Source organism: Caretta caretta, chromosome 1, assembly GCF_965140235.1.
Source record: "Caretta caretta isolate rCarCar2 chromosome 1, rCarCar1.hap1, whole genome shotgun sequence".
Classification (NCBI taxonomy): Eukaryota; Metazoa; Chordata; order Testudines; family Cheloniidae; genus Caretta; species Caretta caretta.
This window is the reverse complement of record NC_134206.1, coordinates 280,817,054-280,833,275: the sequence shown is the minus strand read 5'-3', so window position 1 is coordinate 280,833,275 and position 16,222 is coordinate 280,817,054. Positions and strand designations below refer to the sequence as shown.

Here is a 16,222-nt window from a genome sequence, read left to right as displayed (position 1 = left end):
GTAAATGACAGCCCCTGCCCCCAAGAGATCCTATTCTTTCTTCTTCATAGATTCATAGTTTCAAAGGCCAAAAGGGACCATTGTGATCATTTAATCTGATGTCCTGTATAACACAGACAATAGAACTTCCCCAAAATAGTTCCTACAGAATATTTTAAGAAAAGCATCCACTCTTTATTTCAAAATTCAGTGTTGGAGAATCCACCATGGACCCTGGGTAAGTTAATTATTGCCACCATTAAAAATTTATGCCTTATTTCCATTCTGAATATATCTAACTTCAACTTTCAGCAATTGGATCATGTTAAATCTTTATCTGCTAGATTGAAGAGCCCATTATTAAATATTTGTTTTCCCCTGTAGGTACTTACAGACTTAACCTTAACCACCCCTTAACCTTCTTTTTGTTAAGCTAAATAGATTGAAATCCTTGAGTCTATCTCTATAAGGCATGTTTTCTAACCCTTTAATCATTCTCTTGGCTCTTCTCTCAACCCTCTCCAAATTATAAACATCGTTCTTGAAGTGTGGATACCAGAACTGGACACAGTATTCTAGCAGTGGTCATACCAGTGCCAAATGCAGAGGTAAAATAGCCTCTCTGCTCCTACCTGTGATTCCCATTTGTGTGCATCCCAGGTTTACATTAGCCCTTTTCTCCACATTGTTGCACTGGGAGGTCATATTCAGCTGATTATCCATCACAACCCTTAAGTCTTTTTCAGAGTCACTGCTTCCCAGGATAGAGTCGCCCATCCTGTAAGTGTGGTTTACTTTCTTTGTTCCTAGATTATACATTTATATTTAGCCATATTAAAACACACATTGTTTGCATGAGCCCATCTTACCAAGCAATTGATCCTTGCAAGACCCAACTAGAAATATATCATTCAATGAGATATCCTGTTTACAATGACATTTTGAGACCTATCAGTTAGCTAGATTTTACTCCATTTTATATGTGCCATGTTAATTTTATATCTTTTCTAGCTTTTTAAATCAAAATGTCATGCAGTACCAAGTCAAATGCTTCACAGAATCTTAGTATACGTCAACACTATTACCTTTATCAAACTTGTAATCTCATAAAAAACTCAAGTTAGTTTAACAGGATCTTGTTTCCATAAACCCATGGTGATTGGTATTAATTATATTACCCTCATTTAATTCTTTATTAATCAAATCCCATATCAGGTGCTCCATTATCTTGACTGGGATCAATGTCAGACTGACAGGCCTATAATTACACATGTCATCCCATTTACCCTTTTAAAATATTTGCACATCATTAATTTTCTTCCAGTCTCCTGGAACTTCCCCAGTATTCCAAGATGTATTGAAAGTCAACATTAGCAGTCCAGTGAGCTCCTCAGCCAGCTCCTTTAAAACACTTGATGTAAATTATCTGGATCTGCTGATTAAAAATGTCTAGCTTTAGTAGCTGCTGTTTAACACCATCCTGAGATACTAGTGGAATGAAAAAAGTATTATGTGATATGTCAGCCTGGTGTAGCGCACCCACATGTGAGATGAAGGGGCTTCTTTTTCCCTTGCTGCCACTTTAAACAAGAGCAGGGTTTGTCCCATAATGGAAAAAAAGACTTAATCACTCACTGCTGGCAATCTGGTAGCTTCCATGATTTTCTTAAAATATAACGCATTCAAATAATTGCAGAGTGAGATCATGACAATGATTTCTGAAGAGTTCCTTCTGTTACAGAAGTTCATTTGGTTCCCATACTTACATGTGCTCAGTACATTATTATTATGTATTAATTTGTGATTCACCCATTATCAGATGTGTCTAACTACAAGATAAAGTTAATGGGTTCTCAGTTGCTTGTTCACCTGACCTAACAAACATGGTGAATTCTTTGCTGCTACAGCTTTAGATTTTTTCTTTATTATGGAAGGTCAAAATAAATTTCATTGATTCTTTTCCTTTAAGCAGATAAATCAAAACCAGTAGGGAATTTTACAATACCAATTACTCTTCAGGGATTTCTACTATTTCTACTTACTAGGGAATTCCATAGCACAAGTCAAATAAAGAAGCTTTATCTTTAAAAAAAAATAATCTCACACACACACACACACCCTCAGTGCTGGATTAACTGGGTGAAAAATGGTGACAAAATGTGTGCAGAGCTAAATTAGAAAAAGTTTGCAAAAGTTCGCATGCATTACTTGTTTAAAAGTAAGTGTCCAACATATGTTGCTTACTATAATGGCCCAACCCTTTGAAATGATGAGCATTCTCAATACCCATTGAAATAAATGAGTGTTGAGGGCAATAACCATTTTTACAGGACTAGATCCACTGTGTGTGTTTTACAGTTCAGGAAATCCATTCCTCCTCTGTATGTAATTCTCAAACCTTTCATACTGTATTCTTGAGTGAGCATATTAAATGAAGGGTATGATCCTTCTCCTATGATATATTCCAATTGATTTCAGTGGAAATATTATTAGGCCTGTAGGCCTAAATTTTCAAGTGCTCAGAATCCACAATTGGGGACAGATTTTCCTAAGAGTTCAGCTCTCACTTAGGCAGCTAAACAAGGACTAGATTTTCAAAAGAGCTTATCAGCCAATGTGTTGAGGTCTTTTCAAAATCTGACCTTAGCCATGAGGGTTGAACTCTTAAAAATCTGGTCCATAATATCAGATCAGCGACAAAATCATGGGAAAAAATAAAAGCTAACTTTTTTTTTTATATTTTTATGTCCGCAAATTAGCATCCAGTCCAAAAAAAAAAAAAAAGAAGATATCACCGTTTAGGGCCAGATTGCAATGCCTTACTCACACTGAATGGTACCTTATACCATGAGTAATCCCAGTGACCTCAGTAGAACTACCTGTAGAGAAAAGTACTACTCAGTGTAAGCAGGAGTATCACAGTTTGGCCCTTAAGAATTCTCCATGAAATATAATTTTATGAATACAAAGTCCTCCAAATATTTATTTTCTTAATTTCCTTTTTTGTTATATTCCAGTATGTATCTATTCCAGGTTCTTCACTTCACTTCTTTTGATGCTCTTAATACCATGCAGCAGATTTATAGGCCACCATTATTCTTTTACTGCAAACTCCCTGCTAAAGGCAGCTGTTCTGAAGGCAGATTTCTTTTCATTAATTTAGTTAGGAACTAGGCATATCACATTACTTTTTTTTCTTTCCCCATCCTTTTCAGCAACCTCTACAGTCAGACCCATCTTCTTTCCTTTCTCAGCAGATTGGATTTTTTTTTTGTCCTTTACTGCCCTTGTGTCAGCATGATGAATAGAATTTTTGCTGCAAAACTCACCTGCCTGTCTCTTCAGTTTGGCCTAGCTTTGTATACCATATCCATGAGCCCAGTTCCTTTGCCTCCCTCACTCTGTGAATGTTTGATTCACATTCAGGTGCTTGTTGCATCTGGAATTTGCTTCGACTTAGGTTCTTAAATAAAAGCTTAACCTGAAAGCAGTCCATAGGCTTTGGGGCTCCTGATTAGCATCACAGCCAGGTGAGAGTAGGGAGTTTAGGGGACTTGGTGCTTGGCTTTGAAGTTTGGCCACCTTTAAACACTGCTTAGAAATTCCTCATCCCTGCACCAGTGCAGATGCTGAGTTCACAGTCAGCAAGCTCCTCTGACATAGTTATTGAAACTAGGGATGGTGGGGGTGCTGATAGATGGTAAGTGGTTTCCCTTATATACAGAGTTCACAGTTTGGTTCAATGGCTGTCAGCACCCCAGTATAACAATTGTTCCAGCACCCCTGTCCTCTGTTTCATGGTTATGAATTCAAAAGCTAAATAGAATGAAAACAAATCCTTTATATTTTAGACTGCTCCATACTCCTTATTGTGTTATAATGAAAAAAATATAATCAGGAAAGAATATTTTTATTAGGCAAATACTTAAATAGATTGATCACGTTATAATGAGGCTTGTGATGTCTTGGGGGATTTAAACATGAGATTAGCATCAAAGGTCTAACCAGCTGGTCAGAACACAACTCTGGACAGTTAATGTCCCAATGTATACCAAAACTAACATCCTTTTCTTGCTTTTTATTTATATAGTGGCTTTCTGGAGGCTAGTGAAGGTTAATACAATTACATTTAGATGTGTATTAAAACAGAAACATGTCTATGGGGGTATATATGCAGACCTTTGTTGCATCTCCAGTGAAAGCATCAGATCATAAAGGATAATTCCTGAATAATGCAATTTGTTATCTGAAATAATTTTACTGTGAACGTTGATCACTTCATAGTTGAATCATGTTTAGAAAATTTAAACAAGCTGAATGATTACTTTAGGAGGCATGGAATGGTTTGTTCAAATTAGTACCATCTGTGGATTGAAAAAGTTTGGGGAATTTTAGTCATTCTTGAAGAATGAAAATCTGATTCTCCATGCTAAAGTAACTATAATCCTGTTTGTATCTGTAACCCAATAGTGTAGTTGTCTTGAAGTTGTCTAGTTGAATGTGCAATTCATCAAAGCAGAAGGTACTGTACCCTGGAGTGTCGCTGCTGATCACTAGTAATTGCCCTTCGAGTACCTGCATTCTCTTTTTGATGTGCTCAGGACTCAGCATCTTTTCATTTATTCTAAGCGAAAATGACATTTATATGTGATTTGCCCATTTCAGTGTATTCGATGAGATTAAAATGAATTAGACTTTTTAACTAACATTTAAGGATCCAATTCCATTTTAATCGACTGTTTAGGCATTGCGGCAGAAAATTAATTTTCTGTGTTTTCCACTGTCTTACACTTTATTTTGCAGGGCAGAAACTAGACAAATTTTCTACTGAAACAGGCCCTTGGTAAATTGGAAATAAGATGAAATAAAAATGAAAGATACTGTGTTACAGTATAAAATATCTATCTACTGCAGTGTATATCTAAGGTGCCTATCACCCTGGGTATCTGAAAAGATTTATTCCATCAAAGAGGCAATTTTGATCTAGTGTTTTAGGTCAAGGGTATTATCTTCCTTGAAATATATTTAATTTGCAGTTTACTCAAACCATGAAATGTCTTTTTCATTATTACTGCTATATTATTGGACTTAATTATGCTTTCAGGGCATCACCCTGCACCCTTCAGGGGGTGCAGCATGCTCTCCCCTGCAAGGCCAGTCAGATCTGCTGGCTGGAATATAGGGGGGTTGGGCGGGGCCATACCTTCTTCTTTGCCTCTCCCCTCCTCGTTAGAAATGCAGGGACTGATATTGTTGCCTGCTGCCACATGATTCAGTGGGGCCAGGATTTTGACAATAGCACTAAATTATACAGGTAAAAAGATTAAATAAGAAAATTACCATGGCCAGAAAATGATTTTTGTTTAAATGCTTGTTGGCTTGAATGACTGCACTGCACTTTAAGCAGGGGGTATTTGGCTGGCTGGCTGAATGAAGGGAAGAGTGCTTTATGGCAGGGGTGGGGAGATGAAAACTACTGCAATGGGTCAGCATGGTCGCTGACTCATCCCCTAGGAATGCAGGGTTTAAAAGGGGCAGCTCTGCGGCTGTAGCTTCCCTTTTAAAAGGAGCAGGCTGAGGCATGACCCACCCTCCCTGCCCTCTAGATGGTAAAATACCAGGTTTGGTCAAGACCTGCTGTGGGCATTATGTTAGCTGCCCCTTTTTTAGGGGGGCTGGGAAGGAATTTTCCCCCTACCACCATATTGGTGTGGGTGCAGTTGGGGTTTATTTGCCTTCCCCACAGCGGGTTCAGGAAGAGCTTTGTTCATGCATGACATGAAGGGCGGTAGGCTGTATGTTGCAACTCATTATTTAAGTGTAAGGTGGATGTCCAGTGCAGATACTCCATAGGTGAGGTATACAGTGACCAGATAAATGGCTTGGAAAAGGAACGAATGGGGGCAGTTGGGGACTCCTATGATTGGTACAGCAGGAAGCCAACCCCCCATTCTTATAGCCCACCTTAACCCTCTTACATGGGGGGCGTGGATGGTAAAAGACCCACCGGTAATTACAGAATAAACATAGGGTTACCTGCACTGTACATTTTTATCTGCTGGGTAGCCCCAGACATCTAATAATAAAGTTTCGGCCTGATTAAACTCATGTCAAATGTCTCTTGTCCTTTCAGTATAGCCAGACAATTGCTGTTTGCACTTTGCTGGTATTCATTCCTTTGTTTTCTTGAGCTGCTACTCCTCTCCCATTCTGTCAAGATTTTATTCTTACAAGTCAGTCATTCCAAAGTATTCATATTTATGGGGGAGACAAAGGTTTGTAACATTAGGATGTTATATTGTTGAAAGGTGAACTGTTAGACAGAATCAAAGGTTCAGATATTCCCAGAAGTCTTCAAAAGCCATTGGGAACATTTTTGTTCCAGAATGAATATCCTGGGATTTTTTGTTCCTTATTTAAGTATCCATGCTGCTTAGTTATCAGTATTAGGATAGATAATGGATTTTTGTTTTACCAATAATGTTTTTTCCCCTGAAGATTTCAAAACACGTAAGGCAGGTACATGGAAGGATTTTTGAGGAGATTTCTTGTGGCAGTTTCTGCTACCAGAGAATGGTAGTATAATCTTACAGAGAATCTTTGAGATAATATTAGCTTGGTGTGTGACTATATGATCCTGTACAAAACCATATGTCACATATCCAGTTTGAGAGATCTGACAAGTACACTGTTGGCTTAATATAGATGTGGCATGCTGTTGTGTACATGCACATTTATATATCTACATGTGTGTTCACATATATGTGTCTATAGATAAAAGGAACACACAAAGTTGGGAGTTTCTTTTTTACATTGCTTTTTCTTGTTCCTGAATTTTTGTTTTTAATTGCAGTTATTTCTTGTTTGCTGAACAGCACCAAATGTTGGAAAACTGAGCTGCTTGTGTGTGTGTGTATATATATATATACACACACACAGTAGGTGTTTATGTACTGAAAGTAAAACAAAATGCTTATGAATCCTTGAAATTTTGCCTGAAGATTGCATGCATTACCAAGACCGTGGGAGGCAATTCAAGATTTCAGAGTGAGAGGAGAGGAATCCCAGTTAGCAACAGCAGTAAAAGATGCTGAGGTTAGGGCAAAAATAACTTTGCTTAATATTCCTTCCCCAAGACGAGGCATGGTTCCGAGTATAGCAACAGCAATGTTACCTCTCCTCCTAGCTGCCCTTGCATGCCTCAGTCAGAAGTATTTTTCTTTAACCCAAAAGCTATACTAAGTGTGTGCCATATGTAGGTATATATAGGGCCTGGTTTTCCTCTCACTTTCACTGATGTGTGTGACTGCGTTTATATTGGTGGAATTACTCCTTATTTACAACAATGTAAGTCAGAGGAGAATCAGGCTGATAATGTGTAGTATATTTAGCAAGAGACTAGACAGACTCTCAATTGATCATATGAAATTGTATTCTTTATCATTAGACATACTTATTAAAAATAGTTTTTTTAACTATGAATAAATGGAAGGTAGTTAAAACTACTTGTCATTCAAGTTAAGATACTATATGTTAAATTGAAAATGTGTTTTAATTTCTAGTCCCCAGTGCTCCCAGAGACGTTGCTTTTTCCAACATCCAATCAACAAGTGTGACTTTGGCATGGAGAACCCCACATACTATCCTTGGCTACTTTCAAAACTACAAGATTACTACACAGCTGCGGTCCATCCACTGCAGTGACTGGGAAAACAATGAATGTATTGAATATGAGAAGGATCAATATTCCTATGAAACTGGTGTTGATGACTATATGGAGGAGATAGTACGTGAACTAAAAAAATTCAGATGGTATAGGTTTAAAGTTGCTGCTAGTACAAATGCTGGTTATGGCAACACTTCGCCTTGGATTTCTACACAAACTCTGCCTGGCTGTAAGTAAGGATGACTGTCATACCTCGTATTTCTATACTGAAATTGAGTCTAGCTAGATATGCAAACGTAGTCAGAGGTTATAATGTTTCTTCATAAAGCTATAGCAATTGTGAAGCAAAGAAGAATTTGTTGTAATTTTGCAACTTTAATATATTTCCCCTATTTTAAAATATTACTTATTCATAGTTAAAGTAATTCAAAAAGGAAGAGCCTGTTCGATGCTAGATTCCATCTTACTATTTACAAAATGGCAATTTAATTTCTCAGCCAGAGTCCTCTGCTGAAATTCACAAGTCAGATTTCTGCAGTTTCCATTTCTAGGTAAGTGGTGTGGGGTCAATTAAAACACACATGCTCTAAAAACCATCACTAATTTAAAACTTTGCTGTTAGACTGATGAAACACATTAGACTAGTGAAACACTTTCTCTATTAGGGGAGCATAAAGAGCAGCCACCAGCTAAGGAGCTAGATTTCTTGTCAATATCATATGCTTTAAATTTCATGGAAGAGCTCTTAAGTGCTGCTGTACAAGATGCACCTGCAGATTTTAGGATACAACTAGTTTGTGCAGACAGCTATGCTTATAAAACAACATTATTAATAAAAAAAAAAAAAAGACAGGTATTTTTGGTGGAGCAAGGTGTAGTGAGGTGATGCTCACCGGCATGGTACCTCCTGCTGGTTGTCCTGGGAATTAGCTCTTCCAGCCCAGAGGGCCCTCTGCAGGGCAGTGTCTCACCTGCCGCTGGCCCCCGTGTCCCTCCCGGACCCCAGTGCCCCTTACCTTGGGGTTCTGCCCGAGCAGTAACCCACAATCTGGGTCTCCCCACCCAGGGGACCCCCACCCTCTACCCCCATCTTGCCTCCGTGGCTACTGCCAGTCACCATCTAGCCCCTGCTCACTGGGGCAGACTGCAGTCTGTAAACCACTCATCATCAGCAAGGAGGGTTTGGAGCTGCTGCCTTTCCCTGCAGCCCAGTACCTGCTTTGGCCTTTCTATCAGGCCGCAGCCTGGGAGCTCGCCAGGTCTGAGCTCGCCAGCTCAACCTGCCCCTGCCCCCAAGCAGCCAGGTCCATCTCCCTCCCACTGGAGAGAATGATCTAGTGCCTGCCTAGCAGCCCTTTTATAGGGCTAGCTGTGGCCTGATGGGGGCTTGGCCCCAGCTGCAGCTGCTTCCCCAATCAGCCTAGCCTTTTCCCTCAGGAGCAGGGTAACTGCCCCGCTACACAAGGTATGAATGTTTCAGAGGACTGGTATTGGGATATGTGCCCTTGCACATCTGGTTCACTGATTTAGATCCAGCTCAGGTCAGTAGTACAATTTTGATAGCTGTTTTTTGGTCTGTGTGAAATGAGTTGATTTCAGCACTGTTTTTAATGATCTGTCTACATCACAAAACAATACCAGAATTAGAAGTCTTAGCAGAGGTGCCAAGTACTTAACTGGCCATGGAAAGTGGATTGCTCAGTCACCACTGTATCTATTCTAGTCATATCTTTATAGCATGAACATTGTCATGGTATCTGAATGCAGAGGACTTTTATATGGTGCTCATTAGGTAATACTTCTGCACCCTCACATACACCAGTGAATTTACACAGCTGTGATGTAAGGAAATCCCATCATCCCCATTTTATAGATGGGGAGCTGAGGCACAGAGAGACTAAGCGACTTGCTTGAGGTTTCACAGGAAATCTATGGAGGAGTAGAAAATTAACCAAAGTCTCCTACATCTCAGATAAGCACCGGAACCACCATCCTTCCTCTCCTTTGCATTCGTAAAGTTAAGCAAGTATACAAGTTAAACAAGTTTGCAAGATCAGAGCCTATATGCAATTGTTTACACATACACACACACACACACAGAGCAAAGCAATGACAGTGGCATATTATATTTATAATATTTCAGCTGTTGGCTTCTGTTTCCCATACCTTCTCCTGTTTCCACAGAAACCAGATCGGCAAAAATAGAATCATATTTTGCATTGATTTTTTAAGTAGAACTCACTATTGATTTTAATGGGAAATTCTGCCTATAAATTGATGGCATGATATAGTCCAAGATAAAGAGATTAAAGCTTTTTAAAAAAACAAACCTACAGCCTATGTTTCTGCAGAAACTGAGTAGGAAAAACTGCTGGTAGCTAACAACTCTGAAGAAGATTTCTCACTTATAGATCTCAGCTGCTGTCTGCCTGCTGAGAAATGCAAGTTCCAGTTTCCTAAAACAGCTGCTGAGTTTAGGGCTCTTTTACTTTCAAATTGTGGGGTGGGGAAGAGGATTTAAAATAAAAGCACTGGAGAAAATATCTTTTAGATTTCCTCAGTAACAGTGTTCAATGATTTAAGAAAGGGTTAAGTTTCTAAACAGTTCCAGGTAGTGTGGTTATCATGGAACTTATAGATGGAAGAAAAGACTTGCTGGACTTGCCAGTCAATTTGCACTTCAATTCAAATACTGTTCCCAGCAGTAGATTCTCCTTCTTTTATCTAGTCTAGTTTTAAAAGTGCTAAGCAATGGAGTTTCAAAAACTTCTCTGCAGGTCTGTTCCATACCCAAATACATCTAACAAATGAGACATATTTCTTAAGATGTAGCCTCCATTTTTCTTTTTAAAGTTATGTCAGATTTCTACACATAGAATATTTGCCTTTCATAATTTTAAATGTATAAATCTATTTGTCTGATACCTGGAGTAAATAGTAAAATCTAGTATACAGTAATGAATTCAACAATATGAGATTTAATTGTACAAGTTTTTGGAAACCATTGGCAGGTATTTCACACTTATAACCCAATTAAACAAGTATAATATTCACTGAGAGCTGTCAACATTCTGAACTGGTGCTGAACAAATGTAGTTACCTGTGGAATTTTCAGACGGGCTTTTGCAACCTGTGCAGTAAGCTACGATCAGAAAGCCTGATTATGAAGTGTAAGTTTTAAAAAAAATTATACAACGTAGAAATATGGGGCCAGATGCTGATGTCACTTACCCCCATTCAGCTGTAATAATGGACAGTGGGTGTTGTGTAACTAACTTGGTATGCTAGTTAGCCTACAAATAAAATAGGGTATAAACAGAATATTCTGTGTAGGGATAATGAATGTCTTTTTATTTTATCTGTACAGATGACCTGGCATGATTCTTTTCTGCCTCTACAATAGTAAACTATGTTGCCATGCCTTATACATAGAATAGAAGATATAGCCATTTCTAAACTATTGTCTGGAAAAACTGGATGCTTGTGCTTTCAAAAGAACAAAGTAGTCAGTGTAGCACATTCAAATAATTAATATTCTCATTTAAACCAAAAAGTGGAACAGTGTAATAAAACACACAACTGTTGTCCTAGGCCCAGTAGCTTCCTTGGAACTAGAGCCAATAGAAAAACAAAGGGAAAAAAATCCACCAAAATCAATTCAATCAGTCAAAATTTGGAAATTCTATAGCTGGTTAAAAGCAGCAACAAACCTACCTGAACATTTTCAAAAATTTGTAAAATTTCCACTAGCCCTTCTCAGTACAAAGCTGTGGTTGGCCAGTGCTCTGCAGTTATAGCAGCCACATACTGACAGGGGTGGGAAGAACCTCCTCTGAGATGGTCAGCCACATTTAGGTAACTGCCCTACCCCACTCCAAGGACAGGGTCTGTGGCCCCATCCAGTCTGACTTCCATATAGGACTATGATTACATGGGCAATGACAGGTTTCAGAGGAACAGCCGTGTTAGAGCTGTAGCTCACGAAAGCTCATGCTCAAATAAATTGGTTAGTCTCTAAGGTGCCACAAGTACTCCTTTTCTTTTTACATGGGCAATGAAATTACTGAGCAAGAGCAATGTCTTTCTGCCATCCTAGCAAGGGTTGGAGTTTTCCATGGCTTAATGGTAATGATCTGAGGAGAAAATGAACGGGCCATGTCAAAGACGGTTATCCATCTGGAAGCTGAGACATGTCCCATCAGAGCTAAGATCCCTCCTTGGCAATCATGGATCTGTGGAAGAGACCTGTCTCCTGCGACCTCAATCAACTCTTACAGCTCTGGCCAGCTGGGCATTTTTTGTACTTAAAAAATGTTTGAGGAACCTTTCCCCCGTTCCACTATCTCTCCTTTGCCGGGGTTACTGCAGTCCTAGGTATATAATAATGCTATTAGGAGTCCCCATGTACCAGCAGCAAGAGAGAGGTTCAGGGTGCACCATAAGACTATTCAGGGAAACTCTGCACAGAACAGGTATAGATCTCCTCTTCTTCCCCTATTGGACTAAATCAAACATCCTCTGGGTGAGTCTGCTGATGCACAGCCATGTTAAACAGCTTTTTGGAGTGTAAGGGCTTCTTACTGCTATGTAAAATAGCTGAAGATTTTGCACATAGAAATCAATTAGAGTTGAATGGGCTCACCTGAGGGCAGAATTTAACCCAGTGTTTCTGGTTTTCAAGCAATAGCTCTATTAGATGTGTCCTTTGGGAATGTAAAGTAACCTTGGTTGTGAAATAACACTCAAAGGATCTTTCTTTGCGCATAATTTGATTTGCAGTAATTTTTATTTCTCTCAGGCTCAGACAAAACATGATAGTCATTATTCTCAGACCCAAGCACTATTTACAATATTTACACACAAACTCTGGACCTAATAGTTCTCGAAGTTTATAGAGATGTAATATTCATAAAAGAATTTACATAAAATGCATTCTAAATTCTCAATTCAATTTCTTTGTATCTATCCATTGTTATAGTAAAATGTGAATTTTGTGAATATTTGTACTAGTGCAGCAGTATCTAACAGACAAATGTTTAATCATCTGAATATACTGTGGGTAATTAAATGGAGAGTCTCACTACCATTACCATCATTGCAGTACCTTTTACTCCAAAGTTAATATGTATTCTGTTTGCCTTTAAAACTGCAGGAATTCCTATTTAAATTCTTGGACCTGTGTACATATTTGTAGCCATAATCGCAATAATGTTGTATATTGGAGTACACTGTAGTGTATTACTCAGGATTAATCCAGCTCTCCCATCCAGATCAACTATTCCTTCTGTTTTGTAGATTATCCTCATAGGAATAGTCTCACTGTCTCATAAAATAGTTTGATGGCACTGTTATTGCTTAGCTGATGGATTGTGCAAAGAGCTAACTCTGTTTTGCAAGATGAAATATTTTCAACATGATCTAAGTGTGTACAAACACCAGTACATTAGTTCACAGTGTTGTGGCACAATAAGGGGAAGAAAAGGGAACATTTTCCATAGCAAGAGAAACTTAGTTATCTTGCACCTGCACCCATTCTGATCTTCACTTTTGCATTCATAACAAGTAAAATATTACATTTTATAGTCCATATCATCTTTTCTCAGATAATATCATTTTGGAGAGCCAAAGTTAGGTGGGAAATGGATGGTACTGAGGCCACAGAATTAATTCCGCATTGTGGTGTAGTTAGGGAACTTGGGAACTGGTATTTTTTGCGAGCTGAAGGGACTCCTCGTGCATAGATGTGCTGAGATGTGGCGAAGTTCTTGGGGCATCTCTGAAAGCCTGGGGCATATGTGTAGAGGGCCAGAACTCTGAAGTGCCCCCCAAACCCTACATCTTTTATGGCAGGATGGTTCATTCTGTTCTTCTTGTACCTGACCCAAGGTATTTGAAATGTGTGCAATGTGAATTTATGTAACATAATACTGACAGGGTCAGCATTGTATTACACAGGGAAATCACCACGAGTTTCCAGGTAGATGAGACTACAGAAATTGAGCCTTGACTACTTCCCAGCACCTTCCGTCCCAAACTCTAGTGTCTGGAGTTCTTGCTTTTCTGGGTCAAAGTGAGAGGAGTGATACTGCCATGCTTGTATACCCCCTCTTCAGACAATGTTTGCCTTGAATGCGCAGGGGATTCTTTGTTCTGTTCATTCTCTTTATGGGGAAAAGATTGGTCCCTATATCTGTCTAATGCCTAAATATCCAAAAATTTGGGGGGAAATCTAGATCAAGTTAATAAGATATAACTGAATATAAGACTTTTTTTTCTTAAAAAAATAATAATGAAAAAGGCAGTTCTCATCCAAACTGGCAAGCATGAACTTCCATGAGAAGGTTAGGGTATTCAGTCTTGTTTTTGAGGACTATGCTAAATGATGGGCTATCCAGACTTACCTTCTAGCAAACACACTTAACTGCTGCCACAGCATCAGGACACAGATGGATGGGAAAGATGACCCTGACCTCCATAAGACCCACATTCCTGTGGCAGGATAGAAGCATGATAATCAGGAAATGATGGTTGTTAGTTACAGAAAATGCATTATTGCGAAAACCAGGCGAAAACTGCTTATGAGAGGAAGTGATTGGATTATAGGGGAATGAGAGAATAAGACTAGGTCATTTCTACTGAGTAAATTGCTGTGATTTATAAGAGAAAGGGTATAGTGATATCTTACCCATTACTGACTAGACTCATTTCACAAAAAATCCTAAATCAGAATGTGACAGTTACCGCTGAGACAACCAGGTTTTTTTAAATGTTTATTATAAAACACCAAGTGTTTTTGAACTAGCACATTTCCAGTGTCCAGTCTCCTTTTTCATTTTACGGATTATTGTCAGTAGCTATTCCTAATTTTTCATTACTGTTAAGTAAGTGTCAATTGATTGTTTTCTGATTATGGTGAAAATAAAACAGATAATGATGTTTAGATGCACTTTATGTAAATACCTTAAATATATAAAAAGTTTCCTGATAGAAATCTAAAAATTTAACAAATTGAAAATGTTGTTATCAAATAGGGGATACTGCATCTCTAAATTAAGCTGGATAATGTGGTAAATTACATTCGGATTTTAAGTGAAAATACGTGGATTACATATAAATGTGCTTAAAAGTGAATTGTAGTATCTACAATCCTTCCTTTATCTAACTAGTAAATCTAAATTGCTTCCTTGACTAATTTTAAAAGATAAAATATGCTCCATTTCTTGCTAGTACTATAAATAATGAAAAATCATCTTCATAAGTTCACAGTTCTAGGGTTCTGTTAACTGAACATTTATACGGCATTTTACAGTTCTTTCAGAGACTTCACTATGCACAAAAATAGATAAAGGCATAATCCTCTTTTAGTAATGCAGCAATGGGTACTGCAAGCATTTTTTGCACCAAAGGAAACTTTGATGAAAAACTATGGAGTGAACTAACATAAAAATGAGTTATAGCTCAATTAAAAATATACATCTTTACTAGATATAACTGAGCTACTGCAGATGAGTACATTGGCTTTAAATTCTCTCTCTCCTGTGATCACCCTCCTCTGAGTAGTCTAAACCTCCCACTCCACTCAAGTGCTCAGCCAATCCACTAACGAACAAACCTAATTACCACCCAAACTTTCTTATTTCCTAGCAGTAATCCACTGGATAGTAGGTAGTGATCTAATGATTCATGAAGGAGAAAAATGTATTAAAGCAATTTTATGCAGAAATCAAAGGTAGGAATAGAGAGTACTTCTTTACTATTTTACTATTTATTGAGATTTGTATAGATCGCAGTTTTGCTGTTCTTTTTGTAGCAGGCACAAAATGGTGCAATGGAGCCAAGTTCTCAAATTATGTGCAATCTAGGTGTCTCTTGCACTCACAAATCCTATTTTTCCCCATTCTTACCATGTTCACTGTTTAAAAAGTCAATATGCCCAGTACCAAGTATTGCCATGTTGTAGGAAGAGTACCGAATTTTCCTGTACTTTATAATAGGAAACCAGGTGAACCCACCGCGTGATGTGGAAACTGTTGAAAAATATTCATTATTCAATCTGGAAGTCCTACAGCTCCTTTCGCCTCTTTATTTTTCTGTATTTCACAATATGTTAAGAAAAAAAGAACGATAAAAATAAACTAGAAACCAAATATTCCTTTGAGAAAACAGTACTCTATAAAAACTTTAAAATTTTCCAGTCCTGTTGACATGCATATGAACTTGTGATAGTATTTTTTTGTTGTTGTTCTTTATTCTGGTGCATCAAACATACTCCATCTCCCATGTGGAAATTGTATGTGCCATGTAAAAGAGGGCCTATTAATTAACAGATACTATGGTGTAGATTTGCAAAGCTGTTTAGGAGTTTTAGACACATCTTCCATTAAGGATATGGAATTTTAATAAAAGATGTGTCTAAATCCCATAGAAAGCTTTATGAATCAGAACCAAAAATGTCTGTAATTCTTTAAACAGCTTGGCAAATATAATAATACAATTACAAAAGTTTCATTTTCAAATGGTAAGTGAATCTTATTTCATGGTGACTCAAGATACTGTGTTATTTGTTATGAACTAACT

At 38.1% G+C, this 16,222-nt stretch overlaps 1 protein-coding gene across 13 annotated transcripts in view; it reads left to right on the top strand.

Moving 5' to 3' along the window:
- The window catches only part of PTPRQ (protein tyrosine phosphatase receptor type Q), a 208,856-nt gene that overhangs the window by 139,066 nt on the left and 53,568 nt on the right, over positions 1-16,222 (top strand). For all 13 annotated transcript variants that reach the window (XR_012666450.1, XR_012666451.1, XM_075124328.1 and 10 more), the window contains one exon: positions 7,542-7,874. Coding sequence is in view for 11 of the 13 variants with exons in the window: in XM_075124328.1 (XP_074980429.1) it covers positions 7,542-7,874 (333 nt within the window). In the remaining 2 variants the exon portion in view is untranslated. The remainder of the gene's footprint in view (positions 1-7,541; positions 7,875-16,222) is intronic.